This window comes from Thermobia domestica, chromosome 11 (genome assembly GCF_964235325.1).
Source record: "Thermobia domestica chromosome 11, izTheDome1.hap1.1, whole genome shotgun sequence".
Taxonomy (NCBI): Eukaryota; Metazoa; Arthropoda; class Insecta; order Zygentoma; family Lepismatidae; genus Thermobia; species Thermobia domestica.
In genome coordinates, this window is record NC_137464.1 from 80,625,762 (window position 1) to 80,652,687 (window position 26,926).

The following is a 26,926-nucleotide window of genomic DNA, read 5'->3' on the forward strand; positions in this document are numbered from 1 at the left end:
TAATCTTTGAAAATGTATTTTTCAGCTGCTGGATACTAATTACATTCTCTCTCTCTCTTTCTCTCTCTCTCTCTTTTATACCTCCCTTCGCGACTCCATGTATTCCTCTCGAAATTTTTCTAGGGTCCTGACCCCTAAGTTGAGAAACCCAGCTGTGAGTTTTAACCAAAATCTGTTCCTTCAAACATACTTTTTGCAGTTATTTATATACTATGAATAACTGCAGAAAACGTAAAATTCATTTATTCTTTCTATCTTCATAATAATTTTTGAAATTACTTAGGATCGTAGTGCTTTAGAATAATAACTTTAATACTTTCTTGTATAAAACAAAAAGTCAGTTTCAATAAACATTCTTCATTTATATTTAAATACTTTCCTGACTTATGACAATACAAACATTTCCCTCAAATTTCAATACTATAAGCAATAACTTATAGTATGCAATATATAAGTATGCAATAACTTATAGTATGCAATAACTTATAGTAGCAATACTATAAGCGTTGCTTCAATCAAATAAGTTCTCCATATTTCATCAAATAAACAAGCGGATTCTAATATTATTGTCCAAGGAGATGATGTTTTAATTTTTATTTATGCTGACAAGATCTGTGAAGATACAATTTAAAAACTTTCACTTCCTAATTTACTTCTTTCTTCCGTTTGTTTAATGATGTTTCACTTTTTCATCATTATCTCGGTCTGGAAAAGCCGTTCGTAACTGGCTGTTATTGGTGGAATCCTTAATAATTCATCCTCTACTCCAGTTAATACAACCGAAGGTGTCCGCGATGTTGATGATTCAATCGAAGCTCTTCTCGATGATGGTTCAATATCTTTTAGAGTTGCTTCAACCTTTGACGCTTCAATTTCTGCTGAACTAAGAGTTGGAGATTCACCCATGACAGCGTTTGGTCGAAGAATTATAGAGCCTGTTGGAGGCACTATAGAACCAGATGGCATTATTATAGATCCTTTAAGAGAAACAGAACCAGTAAATGATGATGTTTTTCCTAAACTTTCTGGTCCTGTAGATTTTTGTTTCAAAGACACTTTCTTCCCAGTACTAGCTTTTGGTTTAAGTGATCTCTTTGGTGATTCTGTTCCTTTTATTCGTTTTGAATTATCACATGGGAAGAGCATCGTGTCGAACTCATCCCTTGGCTGTCCCAAAATTCCAAGCTTAATTCCCAATCCTTTGAGTTCTTCTTCCGGCGCAAAAATAGCTCTTTCCAGGAACTTTATTCTTTTGTCTTGCCTGAAAAATAATATAAAGAATTATACTCTGTCAAAACGCATCCAGTTAACGATACTGACTGCAGCAAGGCAAATAGATTAATTGATATTGATGAACACATAAAATATAAAATAAAATTCATTTGTACTTAAGGTCTTGTTCGATGCATTCGATTATCGTGACTAAATTCTTTAAGATAGGGAGATTAAGATAAGTGTGCCTCAATATTTTCGATTTTAATAACTGACAGTTTAATTTTCATTTTTCTGTGAAACTTTTAATTCAATTAACATCAATTTGACCGTCACAATATGAAGCGAATCTGAGAAACGTGTGAATGTCTTTAGTCTTATTACCAGGACTAAAAGTTAGTTGGAACGCGGGATACGCCGTTCCCCCACTTCCAGAAAATATCTATTGCGTCCCTCCACTTCTTAAAAAATACAATGGCCAAAGATAGAAACAGGGGGACAGCATGACGTCATGTGCTTCTCCACCTTTTCAGATCTATTTTTATCCCTGCTTACTACTATAGTGTATCTATAGAAATATGAACAGAACTGTAAGCAAGATTTGAATGAAAGTGCTATTATATTCAACACATAACCGATAAAGCTATGAGAGATATATTGAACCCGTCCTAGAAATGTCCTTTCTTTCCCCGAAATATGTTAGCAGATTAAACACTTATTTTAATACTATTAGTCAGATATAGCTAACAAGATTTCTTGGGACGCAGAAGCCCAGTGCTAAAGCACTTACCTCTGATGCGTAGGGTCGCTAATTCGATCCAAGCTCGTGCCATGATGGGTTTTGCTGTGGACAAACACCGTGTGCATGGGTCTTCTCATTGTTCTCCCTTTTCCTCTTACTTTCTTCATTCTATAGTTTCGTTCCTTATCATCGCTGTCTTCCTTAACCTCGGAGCAAAAAAGTGGAATATTAAACTCAAAAAAAGCTGACAATATTTGTAACAATGTATATCCTAGTACGTGGTGGTATACAAAAACCAAAGGGGGGGGAGGCAGGTTCTGTAGTATCCATTTCAGTCCTCAGGCTGCTTCTGAGTTATCTTTGTAATATACAATGCTTTAAACATTAATTAATGAAGTTTCAAGCACCACTGTAAAATTGACTAAAGAACTTACAAAGACGTAATTGTAATGTTTATTCTTTGCTTGACTCGAATGTAACTTTCAACAGCAGCGAGTTAAAGTTAATTTTTAACATTGTCTTTCACTTGATCAAGTTGGGTAATCGAGTTGGCCAGCTTTTAATTCTTACGTTAATTTTGCATATTATATAATATTCTCTTCAGAATTCTATTATTTGGTATGTTAATACATATTTTATTAAATCTTCATGTTTGCTTGAATATTTCCGTTATTAAGCTCTTTACTTGTTGCTTACGTAGCCTGAACTATTACATTCACATATATGAAACTGCATTTTTTTATTGTCTTTTCAATAACAGACGGGGGAGAGGGCTATAAAGACCAAATATTATACATAGTATTATTTTTCGAAGGCTTATTTTGTAGATGATAATATAGCAGTTCAGAGCCTTTATTTTTAATGATTTAAGAATACATTGAAATTTCTGAATAAAGTCACTTAGTATTCAATTTAATGTTGAATAACTATACTGAATATTATTATGTGACCACAAAAAACTTTAGATCTAATGCAAAAAAATTATATTAATCAGCGCCTATAAATGGATAAAGAACATTGTATAATATGTTGGTGCAAATGGAATGTCCCTTGACGTCTGGTGGGAAACTCAACTTAGCAACACAAAAACAAGGATCGAGTTAGGTCACGTCTAACATCATAAACTCAGTACACGAACGGCAAACAGGATCTGGTACTCAGATAATCAGAAAGCAGTGTTTTGTTGAGCAGGATACCATGATAACAGGAGCAGGGTAGCAGGGGCAGTAGTATGGAGAACACACAATTGTGATTGATTTTCTCGACGATTTCAAATTGACACATTCTGCATAGCACATCGAAACAAAAATAGTAATACTGCATTTAGGCCAGCATTGTCAAATGAACACTGCGATTTGTTACGCACTGTATTGCACTAATGACTGGATACCACTAGAAACTTGTTCAGCTGCTGACAAGGAGATAATATGTCTACGCCCGTCATTCGCAGTGGTGGCAGCCAAGAACTTTCTAGGAAAACTTTCCACAACGTTGCGGAAGATTTCAGCGGGTACTATCCTCTATTCTTTTTGTAACATAGCGAAAAGTGTAGTGGTGATTTGGGGCTTTGTGGTCGGACCCCCAATCGGCATTCTAACTTATTCCAAAGATGTTCAACAAGGTGAAAATCGGAGCCTTGTGTCGGCAAGTCGAGAACTTGGACCTGTATCTATTCAAACCAACTTTTTTTTATGGCATGTATTCTAAGAGTGTTGACATTGTCATGTAGAAATACTAACGGCTCACTACCGAACTATTGCCAATCGATAGATAGCACAGAATTACCTAGAATTGCTTAATATACCTAGGTTCATGGTTCCAGACACTAACCCCAGAGATATTAGTCCAAACCATGAGAAACAAGCCAACAACATGATTCTCCTACCGTCAAATTTCATAGTGAGAACAATGCTCTCTGGTAAGTATCGCGTGCGCCAGATTCACATACGTCTGTCGAATTGCAATGATATGCAGCGTGATTCATCAGTCTGCATGATGTTCTTCCACTATTACACTATCCACTAGTTCTGTGTTTATCACTACTGTAATCGGATGCTCGTGCTCACTTGTGTGATCCTTGGCATTGGGCTGCAGCTCGCCATACTACTTCACTGAAAACACCTCGCGAAGAATGTTATATTTACTTACATCACTCCCATTTGCCGACCTGAACTCTGCGACTGCGATGTCCAATGACTTCTGCAGGTGTATTTTGATTATGCATGAAACATCACCGGTCGCTATCAGACAATCTTCGTGATTTCCTTGATCGGCGTTGCTATACTTTCTCTCTTTCAATTTTAACATTATATCACACGCTAGGACACGTGAGGACAGCAATTTGCCGGAAATCTCACATATGGAATGACAAGATCGGTAGGCTCCAATGATAATGCCTCTTCCAGTTTCACTTAACTCCCGCCATTCCCTCATTTCGAGAGTTCGTACTCATATAAAGTTCTTTCAAGCGCACAGCTTCCTCTTTTCACCACGATAAATTTGTGACATCTTGATGAGTATATCTGTCTTTCAGATGGAGGACCCGGTCATTAGTGTAGTCCTGAACTTTCAGAAATGCATCCCAAACTTGTCTGCAAACACCCATCAATGGTCAAAATATAAATGCGACCTTATGTTGAGTGGTAATATGCTCAAAGGACAGTGTAAAGTATCCATGAATTACAGTATGAAATCCATGCTCACCCACTGTATTCTCCTGACATTTCTCCCTCCGACAATCACCTCTTCCAACATCTCAATCATTTCTTCAGAGGGAAGACCTTCCCTAATGACTATGTAGTGCAACATGCAGTAGACGACTACTTTACATCACGAAATCTATGCTCCTTTCCCTATAGAATCCAATCGTTGCCTGAGCGACGATTAAGGTGTGTGGGTGCAACAGTGAATATTTTGATTAACCAAGTATTGCCATTTTCATTTTTTGGTCTAGTGCGTATATTTCATTCGCACCAACCTAATATAAAGCTATTTCATACCAAAAGATAAGAAAAATAAATCTAAATATAAGTGAAGTAGTAATGAGGGAATCCATGGTAAAATGACCTTAAGCTAATCCAGATTTGGAAATTTTTGACTTGGTTTTTGAGCATGAAAATATAACTGTATTTGTGCAATTCCTTCACAAAAGAATGGATATAATACGTATAGAATGTTTACTGAATAACATGATTGGAATTTCTTCCATTACACAAAGAATAATTGTATTATTTTTCTTGTTAATGATTTGAACTGTACTTGGGTTCATACTAAATTATAGAAGAAAGAAAAATATTATCAGAAAAGGAAATTGTATATCTATATTCATGAGGAGTGACCATGCAAATTAGTAACATTGTTTACGCCATCAAAGTAAATCATTTTTGACCCATCCCACTAAACAATCACGTTATAGCAAGTTTATTTTGATTAATTTAATCTGCCTTTTCTGTTTTTCCGCGGTTGTTCGGTCAACACTCTCCCCATAGTATAAATGAACAAAAACTCAACAATTCTTTCCCCACGACTACCAACAACCAAGGTTCGATCCCTGTTGGACACTGCACTGTATGAGGTATGCTTTTGCCTTTGCTATTAACAAGGTTGCTATTATTGTAACTGCTATATCCCTAGACAACATTAATCTTCTCATGACTGAAGTGAAGTTTTAAATTTTCTCAGAGACATGACTTACAAAATTTCTAGATCTACAAGCTCGAACAGATGCAACTTGGCTCAGACATCTTTTACCCTAAAGGCAGTAACGTTATATCAGGTTTTGTCAGGGGAAGGAGGGCAAGAGTGTCCACCGACATAAGACTTTCAAATTATGGGGTAACCAAACATGGTGAAATTGGTGCTCCGTGGCGTCCTGTTAGTGGGAAATAAAAGAGTTACGCATTTAAGTACTATCTTGAAGACGATTGTCGTGAATGGGGAGATGGTGACTTATTTTTTAAACTGAAATTTGTCAATTATGATAATTTACCCAGAATATGAAATAAAAAATAAAGGAATTTTGGATTTCTTGCTTCATATGTATGTGTTAGGATTATCTAATTCATATCGGACTTCCGAAGAGAAACATCAAAGAAGTTTAATGACCGTGTCTATAGCGACAACTCCCAGTCACGACCCCTCTTCAGTTTTATTAGAAAGAGGAAAAGAAAGAGAGAAAGAAGAGAAGAAGGTAGGAGAAAGGAGGAAATGAGGAAGAGGAAAAGGATAAAGGAAGAAGGAACTAGAGATAAAGGATTACTGGATAATGATGGAAATATGGTAAAGAAACTTGAATGGTTATTAAAAGGTGATTCATATTTGAAGTTTATTATTTGAGGATCAATTCTGAAGTGATCCCGAAGAGACACATGTTCTCTCCTACGAACCCGATCTGGATCCAGTTAGAAGTAGAAGTTCCCTCATACTACCCTGACCCGGATCCAAACAACTGCACAAGTAGAAGTTGCCCTAAGCCAGCCCAGGTGAAGAGAAGTTTTAATTTAATTGTTTGTCTATTATTTCGAGATATTAAATAACCTGTATCCAGTATCTGAATTTTTTATAATAGAGATCGAACATACATTTGAATTAGGCAAGAAAAAATAAATTAAAGAAATGTCTATATTTTCCACAAATAGAAGTTTTGAGATTTCTGGAAAAACTGTCGTTATTCAAGCTTATCCTGTTATTTTGGCTTTTCTCCCAGAGCCGATTTAGACTACTTTAACATTGGTTATCTTTCATGACCTCCATCATACACTAATACATACAACATGCTATTCCACACTTATTATAAACACTATCATAGTAAATCAATAATTAATGCTACCATTTAAAACTAAATTTATCATTCATTCACACACTTCATATACATACAGGACAGCGTATCGACATGGGTGAAAATAGTTCAAAGAAACCATCTAACTACAATTGGCGAACATTTATATCTCTATTAGGAAATTAAACACAGAATTGTATAAACATGCAATAAACATACATATAAATATATCAATATACCAATATATAAATATATAAATATAAATATACATATATATAATATAATATTACATATATACATAATACATATATACATATATACATAATATATATACATAATGTAATACATATATACATAATATATATATTCACAGACAGACAAAAGAGAAAAAATATTTATTTATTTAACTTTTGGGAAATATGATATACGCCCGTGAATAAGTATAGCATACATTATGATGAATCAAAAAATCTTAGGAATGAGTCCTTATCTCATATGAACATTTTGAAAGTACGCGTCCTCTCTCGTACTTTCAGACGAGCTATAATATACGTAGTGTCGAAGCACCCTTTCTGGTGTCCATGCATTCAGGCACGTAGCCAGGATTTCGTGAAGGGGGGGGGGGTCCGTGACATGAAATACTGTGGTCAGCACACGAGGGACTCGACCATTCTAAACTATTTTACTTTAACGTATATTGATTCTCTTAGCCAGGATTTCGTAACGCGGGGGGGGGGGGGGAGGCGTGACATGAAATTCTGAAGGCCCAGGAGCTCGATTAATCTACACTATTTTACTATCAACATATATTGGTTTGTTAGGACAATAAAATGAGGATATGTTGGTAAGTATTTTAATAACAAACTATGAAGAAATCTCGAGTAAAAGAATAAAAAAAAACGTACTGAAAAGGATTTTACAATATTTAAGTTTTCCTCTGTTCATTCAAATATAACAATTTTCCTTTCATTATCACCTCAACTATTATGAAAAGTACATACTCAATAATGTCTTGTAAAATATTTTACTATATCTCCGTTGCTTTCTGTGTTGAATCAAATGTTAACAGAACTTTCTATCCACATAATTTTTTGTTTTTATTATTTCGTCAACTACTGTCTGTTCCAAATGACAGATTAATAAAGGAGCAATACAAAATTGTTTTTGAAATAACATGTTTAATACTGCAAGGATGCGATGATAAAAAAATGTTTACGCTTTTACACAACGGCAAAATGCTTTCGGATACTTGAAATCTCCCTGACTAGCAGCAAAAATTCTGAGAATTCCGTAACTTTTCAAGAAATTTAAAATTCCCTGACTCTTCCAGGATATCTCGATCACCTCGCCACCATGTATTTCAAATAATACAAATCTCCTCATAAGAAAGAATAACCAAATGCTTCCTGTATTTTTTTTTTTTAATTTTTAGCTGATCTTCCTTTTTCTCATTTCATTTTGTTTCATTTTTCCTTATTTTTTTTTTCATTTGTGGTCTCGAAGGGGGTCCGGACCCCTCGGACCCCCCCTTGGCTACGTGCCTGATGCATTTCACTTTATTGCATATCTTATACACACATCAGATTACGTTTTCTAATCGTCATTAACACATATTCTGTTCGTCGAAGTATCTATCGAATACATTTCTCCCACTTCTGGGGTTAAGATATCAAAGTCTTGTCACTGATATCACGTTGACTAATATTACTTATTCTGCCATTCACTTACTATCTCATTCATTAACAATCTTTCAGTTAATATCACCTTATACTACCAGGTGCACACATTTAACGTTAGATTCACACAATGTGTATGTAGGAACGTGAATTTTCGAAGTTCAGAAGGACTTTCGTTTGTATTGAGAACACGAATACTGAGATGGAAACACTGATCAAGTTTGAGGATCCGTATGGGAGGGATGGAAATCGAAACGTTGTTTTACGGGAGGATTTTAGTTTACTAACTTGAAGGTAGATTTAAGGATACAATAGGGTTACGATGACCTGTCTATAGGTTCCCATGCTACATGCAGTTAGTTTGATACAGATGATGTTAGTCATTACATATGTTATTTAATAATATTACAAAGTTTGAAGAAATTATCTATAACATGCGGCGGTATCTACTAAGATTCACATTTTACATTTATCGGATATCTCGGAACTATAGCAACCAAGGACCGTTCGGGGTAGCTACCAAGACCCTTTACACACATTTATTCAATTCTCCATTATACATTTTATTTCAATATCATATTCCACACATATTTCTATCTTAATATACATATATTCAATAATCTTTTAAACTTTCAAATCAATAACCCCGACAAATTAAATTTTCTAGGTTGCAAAACTTCACCTAAAAGAAATCCGAATATATCGCACATTTACAAATAACTAACTGACCGCACATAATATGGTAATAAGATTAATATTCCCAAGCATTTTATCAAGACTGGTAGACATTTAATTCGCTGACAGTCACGTAAACACAGAAATATGTATAAATATATGGTTCTAAAAAGTTGAAATGTCTCACTACTTTCTTCACCATAACGACAATTCAATATCTCCACGACGTCTGCAGCTCGTCGTGACGAACAGTCCTCGTCACATCTTGGTTGGAAAACTTTGGCCCAATGTCAATAGTTGTAACCCGTAGGACAAAAGCGAGTCGACACAAATATACATAGGTCGCCACCAGAACAGTATTCTGGAAACTTAATTAATTGGGCTATGGATAACGCGCTCCAAGTTCTTGACACAGACGTTGTTACCCCCAGCCGAATAACAAGTAAATACGGAAAGATTACAGAGTTTTAGACAAATTGACACAAAGCGAATGAATAATATACACAATATCATATAGTTACAGAATGAGAGAAAAACAGCTCAAAGATTAAATACACAATAACACAGATCAAGATATTTCTGATTTAAATTCGAAAAATTATTATTCACAAACAAATTTTATGTATTAAGTACATTGATGTTCACAATAACTCCGGTATACACATGATGTTCCAGGTCTTCACGTATACATAGGTAAGTACCCTTCTTCAGAGGTAGTTTTCGGTTAGATTAGGTAGGTAAAATGCCATATAGCCCTAATTAGCTTCAATGGATTTACCTTTATGAGCCTTGGACAAGTAGATTGTGAACACCTCCATTTAATGCATAATTTTAATATTATAGCTCATCTCCATGTATTATAATTCCATTTATCATTTACTTTATTAATTACTTCTTACGTTCCTATTAGGATCAGTCTTACTTAATAGAACTTATCTTATTTTAATAGCTTATTTTACATAATTACGTTTATTTATACTTATTTCTTCCTTCCTTCATAGATTAATATGGAAATGTGTCCACAAACTACGGACCGCAGCAAAAGAACATTGATATGAAAGCTTGGCGTAGTGTACGTTTAAACTAGAATTGTACCAGAGTTAGGCTTAAAAGCAATCTTATTCACTTCTACTGGAATTTTGATTATTTTACATATTTTAGACTATTACCATGTATAGCCCGCTCCCCCCAGTTCTTTGTCACCGGAACTGGAAGAGTCACTACTACTACTACTGCTACTGCTACCAATACTACTGCTACTACTACTACTACTATTACTACTACTGCTACTACTACTACTACTATTTATATCGAGAACAGAACCCAACCAACCCCTGCGGGGCTTCTAACCCGTTCCTACTACTACTACTACTACTACTACTATTGCTACTAACTACCACCACTACTACTACTACTACTACTATTGCTACTAACTACTACTACTACTACTACTGCTACTACTACTACTACTACCGCTACTACTACTACTACTACTTTTACTAAAGATTCCTTACCGCAAGATTTACATCTTAAATCTTTATAACATGCGATTCCGATTCATTATGAACTAGTATGAATCGTTAGAATCACTATGATTCGTTAAAAATCACTGGGGGAGCGGGCTATACTCAATCCAATATTGCTAAAAACATGACATCGAATCAAGGAAGACAGACAAGGACCCGATTGGGTCCGGTATTAATTAGAATTTCATAGTGATATTAGCAATCATACCGTTTCAAACTAATTTTTGATCTCTTTTCTTTTTCTTTCTTTCTTAAAACCACTAATGGGTTGAATTAATGCTGCAGCCATCAGCCATGTCAGCTATTACACTATACATTGTTAAAAGGTATAAAATTGTTTTAAGCAAGTTGATAAACAAGTTTATAAAACAATATGGCGCAGACATATTGTCCGAAAACGTCCGTGTTAAACTAATTGTTATACACTGTAATACATTGTAAAAAGTAAGATTAACGTTGTCAGAATTGTCCACACTCATTTAAAATGTGTTTCACACTAAAAAGAGCTATAAAACATTTGTACAAAATTAAAATTATATTAATCCGGAGTTCGAGATGGACCGTCCTATATCGGCGCCATTTAATCTCGAACTCCAACTTCAATTTTTGATCTCCTGTTTATTACGATTTTTCTTGATCTTTTTCTTCTTCTTGCAGTCAAATGAGTTGGCATGAAAATTGAGACAATTTTTCCCAAATGTTATGTACATTGCTGACAATGCATTAATAACAAAGAAAATGGAAAATAGATAAATAAAACAAGAATGATGAACAAAACAAGCAATTGGAAATCAAAACAATAGACAATAAACTGAAGACAAAACGACGACCATTAAACAAACAAATAATATACAACTTGTAAAGTTGTTCACATACTTGTTATGACATGCATACAAAAGGTGCATAACAAGGGTAACACTACTTTTGGGCCAAGAACAACTACAACATTTACTTTTATGGTTATCAAATGGAAACAAAAGTAGAAAATAACTTATAGTCTAACGCAGAATTCTGAACGAATAATAAAAAAATAACATTTTATCGTGTACTGAACTATCACTGACTATCGCAGTGGGTCGAAATATGATAGAGAAACGTTCCCTTAAGCTTCCACATCAACGAATATATCTACGAATCGTGTTTCGCGACATCTCAGTTAGTAAATCAAGTTCAAATTATATATGTTGAATGGTTGATATACGTCAAGATCAAAACGGGGGGAAAGGTTAAAAATAAAAAATCTTGAAGAGAATAAGGAATAGATAGAGAAGAGAAAGGAAAAGCAAAAGTGGCACCAAAGAAATAAGCTAGGACACTAAAACTACAAAAATATGTGGTCGAATTTATCCAACCCACAGCCAAATATACTTTCATATGCCGAAAAAGTTGGCCTACTAAAATGCGTGGCTCAACGGGGTCTCTGAGTGCCGTGCCTTCTAGGCAAGTCCGTGCCTTCTAGGCAACCATCTCACAAGGAATAAGCCCTGTGGAATTATTGACTACTACCCGTTTCCGGTACCAATTCATTCAGACTACGGCTGGTCCAGCCGGAAGTGTCAGTGTGGCCTCTAATTTAGAATTTCTAAAAAAAATATCCGACTTCTCAGAAACTAAGAGTTTCGAGTAAAGTGTGGAAACTAGAATGAAGTCGATGAAATAGAGAAAATTTTAACTAGGATTTACCAAAATTTAAAAAATAAATAAAATAAATTTTGTACTAGTAAGTTATCTGCCAAATCTTACTAGTAGCTCCCACATCCGCAAAGGTGCCAATCTTGAGGTTTCATTTAATTTCAAACACTACCTAGTTTAAAAACTAAGGAAAATGAAAATATTTAGAGAGGAGGAGGATCGGCAATTTGGTACAGAATAACAAGATTCTACTGTAATAAATTTTCTATATTATTCGATCCTATCCACTTCGTCACTTCTGCGGACAGTAGTGAACTTAGTTTAATTAGGTAACGTGAGAAAAAATAAAGTTGCAGAGTAGTATCGCAAATATGAACTGAACGCGTAATTTTAAATTGTATCAATTCTGCAAACGGTTATTCTGTTCTGTGATTACCTGGCGAATATCTTAAATCTTTGCTATATAAGCATTATTCGTATCGTCAGGCCGGTTGATCAGTTAGCATGTATGTTTACTATCAAATGTCAAGCAACAAAGTTAAAAAACACGATCGGTCATTTTTACACAACACACTATCCTCACACACATATTCTGATGTAATGATAAACGTACTACTGTATTATACATATAGGCTATATATACAATCAATACCTTGCGGCAAAAATTACAACTGGGCACATACATGCACGGGTGTCTTATTATCTATTCATACTCACTAATATTATGAATATTATTCATTAATATTATCATTACTCACTTATCTATATATTTACTCATTTTTATAACGTCGTTTTATTTTTCAGACATCCTATACTCTATCATTACACCCAAGACTGTTCAAAGCAGTCTTATTATATATATTAAAATCAACACATTTCTCTAGTGCGCCAACACACGTGAGCTTGTGTGAACCGATATCAGATTCTTTCAAAACAAATCATAGTATATTTCACTTTACGGCTTCGAATTATTTTTTATGCAGCGAAAACTCAATATCCTTAACTATATGCAGTTATATTTCAGAAAATATCAACAATGCGATCGTTCACAGTAAGCAACGGAAAGAGAGAATTTGAAACTGCAACCTGACAATAAAGTAAAGCCATATAGACAAACTTCAAGTTTAGGGGAAAAACAAAGTTTACTATTATTAATAATATGATTGCTGGACTATATAAATGACTGTGCTTTTCAGGAAAATTAATTTACAATGTAAATATTCTAAATACCTATTCATATAGGCCAGAACTAATATTTACTCATCATTTATAGCAAAAGAAGGGTCGTTTTCATGTTGACCAGTTCACTAAGATCGGAGTAACAAAAACCTAGCTGCGAATAGTTCCCAACTCAGCACGAGATGGCATTAATAGTACGAAAACTAACTTTGCACTAGTAAATAAAATTTGTACTTTGTCATCGATAACTATAAGTAATTACGGTACAGTGTTACTATGAATTTGAGTTGCGAATTGGTTTATCCCTTTAAATTGACTACAAGAGATGACTAATTAAACAATACACTGTCCATAAATAAATCATACTTTCACTCACACATTAATCTTACTAAGTACTAAATTACACACACACATGCTACATCCCATATAAACTAAGAAAACAAATACTAATACATATCACTACACATGTTAAATCATATTATCATACACATTCACTATATGCACACTGAACAAATCACTGATTTCACCATTCTAAACCGGCTCTATGAACTGAGGAAAAAGGAAACGGAATAATCAGAGTCCAATGGCCCTACTACTAATTAAATCATCTTTCCAATTACTATTGTCAATGCCCCAGGAGGGATATATTAAGATTATTAATGAAAAAGGTCCCTTTCTTGAAGGCAAAATGAAGATCACTTAACCCGTTTCCGTTTGGAAGCTGTGATCAATTTAGGAGTAGTGAGAGTCCCTGTGCTAACTTACACGGACATAATGGTAATTAATCCAACTACAAAGGAATCTACACCTACCGCCATGTTAATAAAAAAAATCACATATACTAAGTACAAAATATATATATGTTGGGAGCAATGTTCGAAAACGGCCATTGGCCGAAGAAAGTGATCAATTCTAAGTTTGGACAGATGCAATTATCCAAAGTACGAAGAAGTCTATCATTTCGGGGTTTGGTCGCTTAATAGTATCCAAAGCTAGGTTTGGATAATTACAGTTCATCCAAAGCTCAATTTAGAAAGGAAAATAAGAAAAAAATTTATTAATTTTTTCACATTTTACACATTTTACAAGATTTTTATTTTTCAATGTTTAAGAAATGAAAATGTATATCACAAAATTCTGTCAAATAAGAAGTATGAAATTCGTATATGAATAAAAATAGTTCTTCGTATTAATTCCTTCTAATTCAGCTTACTTTCTTTTTTAGAAGACTTTTAGAAAATATGCACCATATAAAAATAAGTACAATAATTAATTAAGCATTAACAGCAAAGTGCGTTAAATGTTTTAAGTTCAGTTATTAACACAATGAAACAGTGAAGAATTTGAAAAACGTGTGCTGAAAATTTTAAGCTGTAAGTGCGAAAAAATATAATGAACTTACAGTTATAAAATGGAATAACTGAAATGCAGATTCGCCACATATACAGGCTCTTCAAGTACATTGTAATAGGTCAACTGTCCAGTTACTTGTTCCTACACGCACTTGAGGAATGACACTTTGAGTTACACTTTACACCCTTCTTTACACAATTACATTTTTTGTTCAAACAGAAGTTCCTGCAGCCGCACTTAATAAACCCCTGCCTGGAGTGTGTTTCTGCTTCAGCTACACTTCTAAGTGAAATGTCTCTCTGCGGAACATCACTGATCTGAAGAAACTGTTCATCTGCGAACTGGAACTCATTGCGCGCGTACAGCTTTCTAATAATTCCCGAAGAAGTCCCCAACTGGTAGAGATCGTTATCGTTTCTCCCCATAACCACAGCCATGACGTTCCTCGGAGCAGCTCTGCCTCTGTCCAATTCTGGGATTTTGATTAGAACAGTTTGTCCTACGTCTGCACGAGGGAATTTTTTACTTGACGCCATTAACATTTCATTTGCTTGTCGCTTTAAATGTATTTTGGATCCCTCACGTGCCTCTCGTATACTCTCACTTCTTGTGCAGATGTTGCATCTTTTTTCTTGATTTGCGCACGGACATGGAGATTCATTTGCTTCCACAATTGCAGTGTTGATGGTCTCTAAAGAAGCTGGAAATTCTGGAAAAGTCTCTCTTTCCTGCCGAAGATTATTAAGGGAATCACGAACGAATGAATGCTGTGCGTCCTGTCCTGAAGTGTCTTCTTGTACATCACGAGTCAATGAATACTGTACATCCTGTCCTGAGCCTTCCTCTTCCTGCATGGTGTCACAGTGTGGATCACGAGTCAATAAATTCTGTACATCCTGTCCTGAACCTTCCTCTTCCTGCATGGTGTCACAGTGTGGATCACGAGTCAATGAATTCTGTACATCCTGTCCTGAGCCTTCCCCTTCCTGCATGGTGTCACAATGTGGATCACGAGCCAATATTTCTTGTAGATCTTCCTCATTGGTCAAGTCTCGTAATAAATCACATGGAAGAGATGAATCCGAAAGTCCATTTCTCATGGGAACGCCAAACAAAGCCTCGTAGGGGCTCCGGTTAATGCCCCTATGGAAGGACCTGTTTTTCTTCATCTGGACAAAACGAAGACCCTCAGCCCAAGACGAACAGCTATTTTCTGCCATCCATGTAATAAGAATGTCTCGAACATCTTGGTTCGCTCTCTCAACACTTCCTTGAGACTGAGAGTGGCGCGGCTTGCCGTGCACTATTTTCGACCCAAACACTGAGGCCAGCTCACTTGTAACTTCAGCTGCGAACTCACGTCCGTTATCACTTTGAAGAATACAAGGTGCACCAATAATGCAAAATATATCCATCAGATGATAAGCAACTTCTGATGCTCTTTTTGTCTTTAATGGGCGCAAAAACAGAAACTTTGTGAGATGATCCTGATAATTTAATATGAACTTGTATCCTTTGTCCGGTTCACTCTGCATGTCGATAAGATCAACCTGACCCCTAGAATTAAGCAGATTACTGAGAATAGGTTTAACAGTCAGTCCTTTGCACTTTTGCTTCTTTTTCAACTGACACTGCCCACACAATTTGAGATAAATATTGATGATCTCTCGTGTTACATTACAGTACTTTAGCTTAAGTTCTTTGTCCAAGCATCTCAAACGTTTGTGGCCAGTGTCAATGTGAGCTTTATGAATGACACTGTATAATTCTCCGGTGTGACAGAAATACCTAATAACACTATCACCATCTTTACGTTTTTCGATAAGTTTCTCAACCCCACCAATACTTAAAACATCATATCTCTTCAGGCGACGATAGTCCAGTGACGTCAGTGACTCACCTCTTTTCTTTTTCTCTTGCGAAGCCTTCACCTCCAACAGCAATTCATTGTACTTCTCTGGAGATAACAAGAACGTATTATCTGCTGTACTAGCTCGAACGTAGTCGTCTAGTTTTGCTTTGAAGTCTTCTGCTGCAACCATACTCATTGTTGTGCACGGTCTTCAATTTCACTTCAACGAATAAACAATTGTGAGTGGCAAAGAAAGCATACACGTTAACACATAAAGCTACCGCCTGACTGAAGACTGACTTCTGCTTTACCCTCCCTATATTCTCCGAATGCGCATGCGCCACGAATAAAAAATTGCAATGACATCTCGCAAGAACAACTGGAAATAACTAAATTGAGCTTTGGATGAACTGTAATTATCCAAACCTAGCTTTGGATACTATTAAGCGACCAAACCCCGAAATGATAGACTTCTTCGTACTTTGGATAATTGCATCTGTCCAAACTTAGAATTGATCACTTTCTTCGGCCAATGGCCGTTTTCGAACATTGCTCCCAACATATAGATGGGCAGGCTACCGTAACCATAAACTGAACTTTTGGAGGGTGAATGGAATTCGTAGGGGAAAACAGTAATCTCCAAAAACTTAGTTTGAAATATCACACAACCGCAAAATCAATTCACTTTGATGCTACTCCTGTCCACAACTTGTTGACGTAAACATGGCGTCCTTGAATTGAGATTCCATACCTCACCGATTTTCTGACTGTTCTCACTGCTTAATTTTACAGTTTAGGGCTCCCCTCTGCTTTCAACAAGTTTATTTATTAACTAAAACTAATTTTACCCTAATAATGCGGCTTTTCTATCCAAAGATCAAAAATTTCCAAGAGCCGAGGTAGCGTGGACTGCAATCGTGTCCCAGTTAAAGAATGACAAGAATCGCGCCTTAATACTAGAGCGTCGGAAAATAGTTCCAATCAGAACAAAGAGTTTTGGCGGTGGAAAATATAAAGCGAATAGAAAATAGTAAAAACTGGATGAAACCGGATTTTGGGAGGACATGGGCATCTAAAGGGACGAGGGGGTCTAAATTATTTTGCCAAATATCAGATTGGTGGATAATTCCAAGAATTTCTCTCCAATTGCTGATCCATGTTTCTGTATAGCATTAAAATGTATAATTTCAATACTCATTCATTTGAAATGCCCATATACAGGGTTTACATTAAAATAATGTATAAATAAAGATATTATTTCCCAAAATATAATTCCTATTAGATTGTTCCGAAGCTTTCACATTGATTTTGATTTAAGTAACGAACAAATGAATTTACTACATGGACCGAAAATTATGGATTGAAAAATCTACAGTACACAGTACGTTCAAATAATATTGGGTCCCTCCAAACAAAAATTTCCTTACCTCAACTGTAACGGTACATTATAGTCTGGGGGGGGGGGCAACTTTACTTTAAACAGATGGATTTTATGTCAATTATAGCCAGATATGGAGTATATATTGTATACGCATTCTGAACTGCTACCTTCAATAATATAGTGGTACGATTGCAGACAACGTCAGATCGGAGCTCTATCCAGTTACAAACTAAAATGTATTAAAAGTAATTCATTCCAGATTCATTTGTATAGAGCTACGATCACAACGTTAGCTTGCTTTTGTTGTGTTTGCAATTACAACCAGTGTAGAGTGAAGAGTAAATATTCTCAAATTCTTACATGCTAAAGCAGCTGGCAGCACAGACTCTCATACTAAATTAGACTTTGTCTGTACAGAAAGTATTTCTGTTCTAGTGTGTTTGGTTTGTAATATTGTACCGTGTCGAGAAAAATGACAAAGACCCTAGTGCAACAAGCAGTTACATCTAGAGATGGGCATAATCGAACGACCGTAGTCGATTCGTTCGATTTTTCTCATAGTTCGAACGAATCGATTATTAGTTCATAGTTCGGACGATTCGTTCAGATGTTCACAAAAGTGTAGTCGACGAAATTTTTTCTACTATTCATATGTCGTTCATATAAACGTTCATTCCGAAATGAACAAATCGTTCGAACGGCTTCTTGTAGAAGAAGAAAAACACATCAACTGTGGTTCGTTCAGCACGTTCTCCTTGCATGTGAATAGGCGGAGCTTAGTAGAAGAGGGAGAAAGTCAATGCAATTCTCATTTTGAACACAGCGCGGGGAATTCTCGATCAGAGTTTTTTTTTTTTCATTTGGTCCTTGTAATCGCGAGCCCGTCTGCCCCTGACCCTGTCTTTCTGTTATACTCGTTGCCTGCGAAGAGGAACAGGGAGGGAGGGAGACAAGCAAAATAAATGTGAAGAGTGTCATAAATGGGAGAATAAAATACACCATTCTTTAGCAAGCGTTTGCCTCTTCTTATGTTGAAACCAAACCACGCTCAAAACAAAATCATCTACAGTAATGAAATAAAACATTTCTAACTTAGAAGTAAACTCTGTATTAAATAATGTAATGTATAATTTCTAAGTACATGGTTGTATTAATTAACAACGGTGGAAAGTCGAAAGCCATTTTTTTTTTTAAATTATACTTCAACTTTTCTGCAAAACAATTTTAATCAAAATGTAATCAAATTGTTTAAAAACTGTTTTTCCCGAATTGCTAGGTACTTTTCAGAAAAAAATATATATATATAGGGAGGATATTTTCGGACTCGTGGAAGGAATTGTTATGGTTAGTCTTTAAGAATTGTCTGAAACAGTGAGTTTGACGTGTAGGTCTAATGCAACCGATTTAAAAAAAAAAAAAAAAAAACTCATTTTCTGGGTGCCACCGTGGTAGAGGGATGCTCCCCTATGGTTCGAGAAATCACTGGCTCGATGCCAGACCATGCGAGTTCGTGGTGGATGACAATGTGCTCGGGGTTATTTCGAAATTCTCCAGCTCTCTCCCACTTCTCATTCCAACTATTTCTTCACTATCATTCACTTGCAGTTTCATCCGTCTCCATAAGTCATCAGCGGCATACCTGTGGGACTAAAACTTCATTTCAAACGCTGTTTCCAACCCAAGGTATATGCGAAATCATAATAATAAATAGCCAGAAACAATAATAATAATAAAATACCAGCAGATTCGACAAGACTTTTTCAGCGACTCGCTTCTCTTGCATGTAGGCCCACGAATAATTCCTACAAGGTTACCTATATATATAATTTAACAAAAGAAAAATCAAATTTGATGAATCGATGACATCACGGGCAACCCACATCGCCAGTGGAGTAACTTGAAGCTTCAGTGCCCCCACAATCCTTATTTATGCACACTTAACTTTCTATTTCTTTATATTTTGATCCCCTGGAGCTCTGCGTTACGGGGGCGCTATTTACGCCTATGCATATCGCAATGACAAGGAGCGGACATGGACCTGTCATCGGGATATCCGAATCAAACCTAGCCCATTCGATAAACATAACAAATATATGTTCATGCACAAAAAATTAAGTGCCATGGACAACAGAGTAAGTCCCTGAGGCCCATTAACACTGTTAGTATAAAGAAAAATGTAGACTCCCAGTGAAATAGCTATTGCATCAACACTATTCGTTGGAAAGTCATGGCTTATAGTTCATTTTCTTCAGCATGAAACAAGCTTTCTAGAGGTGCTATGTATTAGGACCCATAACGTACCTGAACAGGGAAAATTTGGAGAATGTCGGGAAAATTCCCTCTAGAAATCCCTCCCATCAACTTTGAACCCCCTTTGGAGTGACCCCGGGTAAAAGCAAACAATCCAAATGTATCTCGAAAAATACTTTAGGAGATAAGAAATATGTGTACCTAGTTTTGTATTGATAGACAGAATAAGTATAAGGGGTAAGCTTGTATTGGTATAGAAGTTTTTCTGTCATATCTATTCCGCCTATCAATACAAAGCTATGTACACACATTTCTTATCTCCTATAGTATTTTTGAGGTACATCTGGATTGTGTGCTTTTACCCAGAGCCACTCCAGAGGGGTCCTAAGTTGATGGTAGGGATTTTCCCGACACTCTCCAAATTTTACCTATTCAAGTACGTTATGGGTCACAGTACATAGCACATCTGAAAAGCTTGTTTCATGTTTAAGAGAATGAACTATAAACCATGACTTTCCAATGAACAGTGTTGATGCAATAGGTACTTCATTGCGAAGCTTTACTCCATTGTCCATGAGACCTAATTTTTTGTGCATGAACATATCTTTGTTATATTTATCGAATGGATTAGATTTGGTTCCGGATGACACATTCATATCCGTTGCTTGTGACATATTTTGTATGTGTGTGAAAGTCTATTTTATATTGCTAATGACGATGTACCTCATTAATATGAATATAGGGTCTAATAGTTCTAGGAAAAGGTTTGCATGTTCGGGAAAACAACGAAACAGGTCTCTTTTTTTCTAATAAAAATAGCATAGTCCCTTTGGCAGAAGAAGGAAAGGCAGAGGTAGAACGAGCGATAACTTACTTCATCTTCATTGAAGAAAACTTCCTACACAGCACCAACTTACTCTTTCAATTGTGTCATTATTTTGTTCATGGAGGGTTGAAAGAAAAAAAAAATTTCCGAATAACAGTTTCTTTATCTCCCTCCCACTTCCACTCATGCCTGAAATCTGAAAATGGCGCGAATATTTATCAGAAGTAATAAATCCCAATACGGAAGAGCCTACTGGCATAAAGTTGACTCAGAGCGCATGCGCCAGTATCTGTAATCAACTTTAGCCTGACTGGAATATGAACGAATAATCCACCAGTCGACACAAGAGTCTTTTCCGACGGCATTCTCAAAATGAACAATTCGTTCGAACGAATCGTTCGAACGATCTGACGAATAGTCGACTGGTCGTTCGACTATACCGATCGTTCGATCATGCACATCTCTAGTTACATCTTTCACATTGCCTTCAACATCGACCGAATAACACTGTTGCTTTGGTAGAATAATTTTTCAAAATTAAATATTGTTCAATTGCATATACCATAAAACCATGACACATTAGAGATACCAGCATTAGTATTTAGAAATGAATTTTACTGTTATTACAGTATTCCTAGTTCCTGGAATTTTATTATTTGTGAAAAGCGTATTCCATAACTTGTTACTTTAAGAAATAGGTCCCTGGAATGAATATCTTGGATGAAACATATCACTTTCGTCGGAGTATTGAAAATGAAAGGAGCATATTTACTCAACGGCTATACGGAAATCACAATTTTAGATAACATAAACATGTAATTCATAGATAACATTCTAATGTAACGAGACATACAAAAATTGTATTACAGATTGACTCGTATCAAATTTCGTAACTTACGTTGAAAACTCAGGAGTTCCAGCCTCAAGCAAACGATAATCTCTCTTCTTAAGAAGTTCATATGTCAGTGGAGAACGCAAGCTAGCTTTCTGTTGCTTGTCCACTTTAGAATCCACTAAATCATCGTGTAATACTGGTTGCTCTCTCGGATCTGGCAACAATGCATCTTTACTAGCTTGGTCCCTTGTGAGGATAAAAGTGGATGTTCTATGAAGAGAAAATTATTGTACAATTATTGGATTTAGATTATGTCCAATTGCCACGTTCAATAAACGTATCTCTAATAAATACAAAACTAACTATAATATTCCCCATTTATGCCAGTTTTGCCTAATATATACTACTATAATTAAAAAAAAAAAAACTAAACGTTGAAACAAAGCAAACTAATTTATTATTATACGAGGGCTGGAAAGAAATAAGTAGCAGCATACAAATCTTTCGTGAACCATTTATTATACAATCATGAAACTTCTACAGGCCTTCAATGTAATTCCCTGCAGCATGTTGCACCCGTTGCCAGATGGAAAGTCTCAGGATACTGGCAGCGGTGCTCTCCTTATTGATGTCTGCAAGAGAGTGCCCTATAGCTCGAAGTAATGGCATCTCTGGTGCGGAAACGCATCCCTCGCAGTGGTTGTTTCATCTTAGTGAACAGATGAAACTCACATGGACTCATGTCCAGTGAATAGGGTTGGTGCTCTAGAATGTTCTACCCCATCATGCAAAGAGGTTCCTCAGCAACTGCATTGTGACAACGGGCGTTGTCATGCAAAACAATGGGTGGATCCCTTATGAAGTTGGGTCGTTTCCTGCGCAGTGGAGGACGAAGCATTAGCGGTTCGTCAGGTGAGGCATGTGAAGTCTGCCCTCACCTATATTTTTGAGCAAAACTAAATTAACTTTTTGTAATAAATTTCAAATTAAGCCAACATTTCTGTGTAATTTTTGAAATAAAACTTATTTCACATTATATATTGTATAACCAGTGGCGTCTCGTGACAGTTTTTCGGTAGTTCACAGTCGTTAGAAAATTCTATTCCTGAATTCATTCAGTATTCTAAATAAGAAAAACTATAAATAATCAATGAAAGTAACCATATATATATTTACACATAATGGAAACTACTAATTTATAAACAAATGTTCCATTTCATTCGTATATGAAATCACTTCTAATGTTCTTCTGGGCAATCAATTTGTCAATAACTGTTCTGAAGTTTATTTTTTTCAATTTTTTCTCTGTTGATACTATAGCTAATGCACTGAGACTATTTTGAACTACGGTACTCCTTTAAATGCTTTCATATTCTTTAATGTGGTAACACAACTTTCAGTTTCTCAAGTCAATTTCGGATTATTTGCTATGATTTTCACGAATTTTGTTGTATGTCATTCTCTTTCTACAGATTCGCCATCAATTTCAAAATATACTAAATGTAACCCCCATTAGTATCAAGACTACAAACGTCTGCTATCTCGTATATTTGAAGAGCTTTTGAATGGCTAAGCGGTTAGCGTAAGTGGCTTTGGCATGGGAGACCCGAATTTGATTCCCGGAGGGAGCTCATGTGGTTCGGATTCCACGTTAATCAGTAGGTCCCGTCTCGTATAGCCTCGCTGCTGAACGTGACATTAAACTCAAAATCAACGCAATTCGAATATATACTCATATATTCGAATTACCATGTATGCTCTTTAATGAATTGTTAACAATATACACGAAACATGCAATGTATCAAATTATTATGATAGTTGTAGATGCACCTTTAATTAGGAACACTTTGTCCATGTACTTTCGCACTGTTATCTCAAGACATTTCATTAGTGTTCTGTCCCCTTCCAAAGAAAGAAAGAAAGAAAAAAAACTTTCCAGTTACAGCTGAATGTACGTTACTGCAAATCTCAATACTCGTCTTTTTCTATTTTGCATGTGTTAAAGATGAATGTTGAAAAAAAGTCAATTCCAAAATTTCCTTCAGGTTCCCACAATACAGAAGGTAAGATTTTTACTATTGTAGCAATATTACGAAGTACAGTATGTTTTGATAAGCTATTCGTTTTTTTTTTTTTTTTTTACAAACATTTAGTTTATTTAGTAGAAAAAACCGTAGCCTAAAGAAAAATTAGAGATTCTACATATTTTAAAAAGTCTTGAAAATAAATTAAAATTTAATTTTATTCTGCATTAACTTAAAAATCTCTGGGGAAGGGTTTTAAATCTCCCATTCCCCTTGGTACCTCGTAATTTTGTTTGTTCCATTAGTGTATTTTCATTACGAGAAATTGAGATAAAAAGAAATGTAGATAACTGATTGAAAAAAATGAAATGAAATCTTTGAGTTTTACGTCCCACGGTTATGCCGGTTAGGCTAAAGGAGACGGTGATGATGATAGATGAGTGAAATGGTGGAATGAAGAAAGTGGGAGGAAACGGGAGAACCCCGACAAAACCCACGAGCACGGTGTTTGTCCACCACAAAGTTCACTTGGCGGGGGCTGGGATCGAACCCGGGACCCCAAGCACCAGAGGTGAACGCTCTACCACTAAGCCACCGCGCCCCCCTATAACTGATTGAAAGAATGAGTTATATAGTACTACTATATTCTATATATTTTAAGTTCCAATTTATTGTTTGATTCTGTTTAAAGCACCACGTTACTGGAAATTAGTCAACAACAGCTGTCAACGCAGAAGTTCATTCTTTGATTTTGTTTAAAGCGCCACGTTACTGGAAATAAGTCAACAACAGTGCTGTGAACGCTGCTCGTGCAAATCTTGATTTCGTCAGGAGACCGCAATTTCTCCCCTCAGCTGCCCGCGTTTTCCTAGCGTACTATCACGCTCGCTGCTCTGTTGTGAACGTGGTGTGATGATGGAATGTATATACGCAAGGGGTAAAGCAAGCGAAGAGCAACAAACAACCCACGATACTTGGTGGTTCACGTGCTCTTGCAAACTGCACAAGGCGACGCCACTGTGTATAACACGAAACAGACTTCTTAAAATTCATTTACTCAAGGGTAGGAAATGTAAAATATTACAGAATTTAATAGAAGTTAAAGGCAAAAGCGAAAATTTATATTATTTGGCATGATAATTTCAATTTTAAAAATTCCAATCCTGTATTGAGGCCTGAAACAGATTTGGTCTGTTGACAACGCAAACCTCCCTCTTGCACTCTGAAAGAGCAATAATCTTGGGTTAGGAATTACTCCTAAGTTCTGTGTTTCAAGGGAGGCCAGTTGAAAATGGGCTTGCCTACGCGCACTGCACATAATTGAACCAGAGAGTGATACTTGTCATACTCTTCGCTGTCCCCCAGACAAGGGCATGCAGTGTAGCAAATAGAATAAATTTAAACGTAAGCGTTGATTGTATAGAAGTAACCAATTACATATGCTATTTTCTTCACATTAACAACATTTTAAGCTTAGAACGTTTACTGAGGAAGTATAATATTTCCTTTGAAGGGAATTATCTGGTTTTCAAAATATATAGCGGTCTATACTTAATTTCTAGTAAACATGCTAAAACGTTGACGGAAAAGACAAACTATAACAATTATGGCACTACTGTGAAACATTTTCGTAGTAAGAGTGCGAAAATCGATGGATAGATCGAGTGTAATATCGTGATTTTCCCCATGTTTTATCTTGTTTTCAAGCGATATTGTACGTTTGTAAGGTATTAATGTGTGGAGTATTTTTCGTAAGTTTGTGACAGTGTGTTAGAACATTGGACTTGTGCTGAATTAATGTGTACATAATAAAGGACATTGGTGAGTGTGATCACACGATATGCAATGTATCGATCGATCGATCTTTTGTATAAGTAAGGTTAAGTTCGTATTTTAATATTTACGTTAGAAATCCAACGTATAACTTATTTTTGTGTGTTTTTAGTATATATGTTTTCTCTGTAGTCCGTATAGGATATAGATTTTTTTGTAGATGAGGGTGGAAGCAACGGTGACTATTTTTTAGACGCCCGGTAATTCATGTAGCTCATGCTTTTTCTATGGTTAAGTAGCATAGAGGAATACATCCTCATTTCTGTTCTTTCATTTAATTTACAGGTGTGACGTCATGCCCAGATCGGATACAGTGGCGGTTCAAGTCATAAACTATCTTAGTTTCGGGAACGGTGACTTCAACGGTGGTACACATAAGGTAAATTGTGGCAGCCGGAACACGAACCCAACACCCCACTAATTCACAACCTATATAGAAAATTTGGCGGCCCGAACAGAAACCTCTATTTTTCACTTTTACATGTTATTTTCAGTATACCCTATTTTCGAACATTTGTACATTTTTACATTTCTGAAATTAGATACTTTTTTATTCGGAAACAAATCTGAGGAAACTACTTCAGAGGTTACAACATTATATCTAACTATATAAAACTGTAGAAAGGGTTTCCCACCAGTGGTACATATGGCCACAAATGTGATAATTGGAGTAGTCCCGAGTGAATCACGGGGCTCTTGGAACAGAACTATGGTGACCCACCGGTAGGTCACATAGCAATTAACGTGTTAGGAAAAGAAGAAAGAAAGAAAATAGTTAATTCTATTTCTGAAAATACCTGAAGAGTCTATTCATCTCTGAGTCTATCACATTATGATATCGTCGATTCAAGCAGATCCAAATGATGCGGCTGGCCACACGGAAGAATAATTCATATAACAACATGTCTCTTTGCGTGGTTTCAGCTCCTTGGCCTCTGTGATGGAAGGCTCTATTCTCCCTGGTGATAATTAGAAGGCTACTGTACTCTCTTCCAACAATGCTTCGAATGTCTGCCAGGTCTCTTCGCAGACATCCTAACGCGATGTCTGACTTGTAATTGCGAATTTGGTCATTGTGTTCTTTAATGACCATAACCTCAGACCAAACCTGAAGCAAAGAGGTAAATAATCAACAAAATAAACAGACGTTTCA

The 26,926-nt window shown here is 36.0% G+C and overlaps 1 protein-coding gene across 1 annotated transcript in view; it reads right to left on the minus strand.

Annotated features, from left to right (window-relative positions):
• Positions 1-277: 277 nt before the first annotated feature.
• LOC145664221 (protein phosphatase 1 regulatory subunit 36-like) overlaps positions 278-26,926 on the minus strand; it is a 61,592-nt gene continuing 34,943 nt past the window's right edge. The window contains exons 4-6 of the mRNA XM_081730678.1: positions 26,571-26,881; positions 21,980-22,186; positions 278-1,261 (exon numbers count right to left, since the gene is read on the minus strand). Coding sequence (XP_081586804.1) covers positions 682-1,261; positions 21,980-22,186; positions 26,571-26,881 — 1,098 coding nt within the window. The 3' untranslated portion in view covers positions 278-681. The remainder of the gene's footprint in view (positions 1,262-21,979; positions 22,187-26,570; positions 26,882-26,926) is intronic.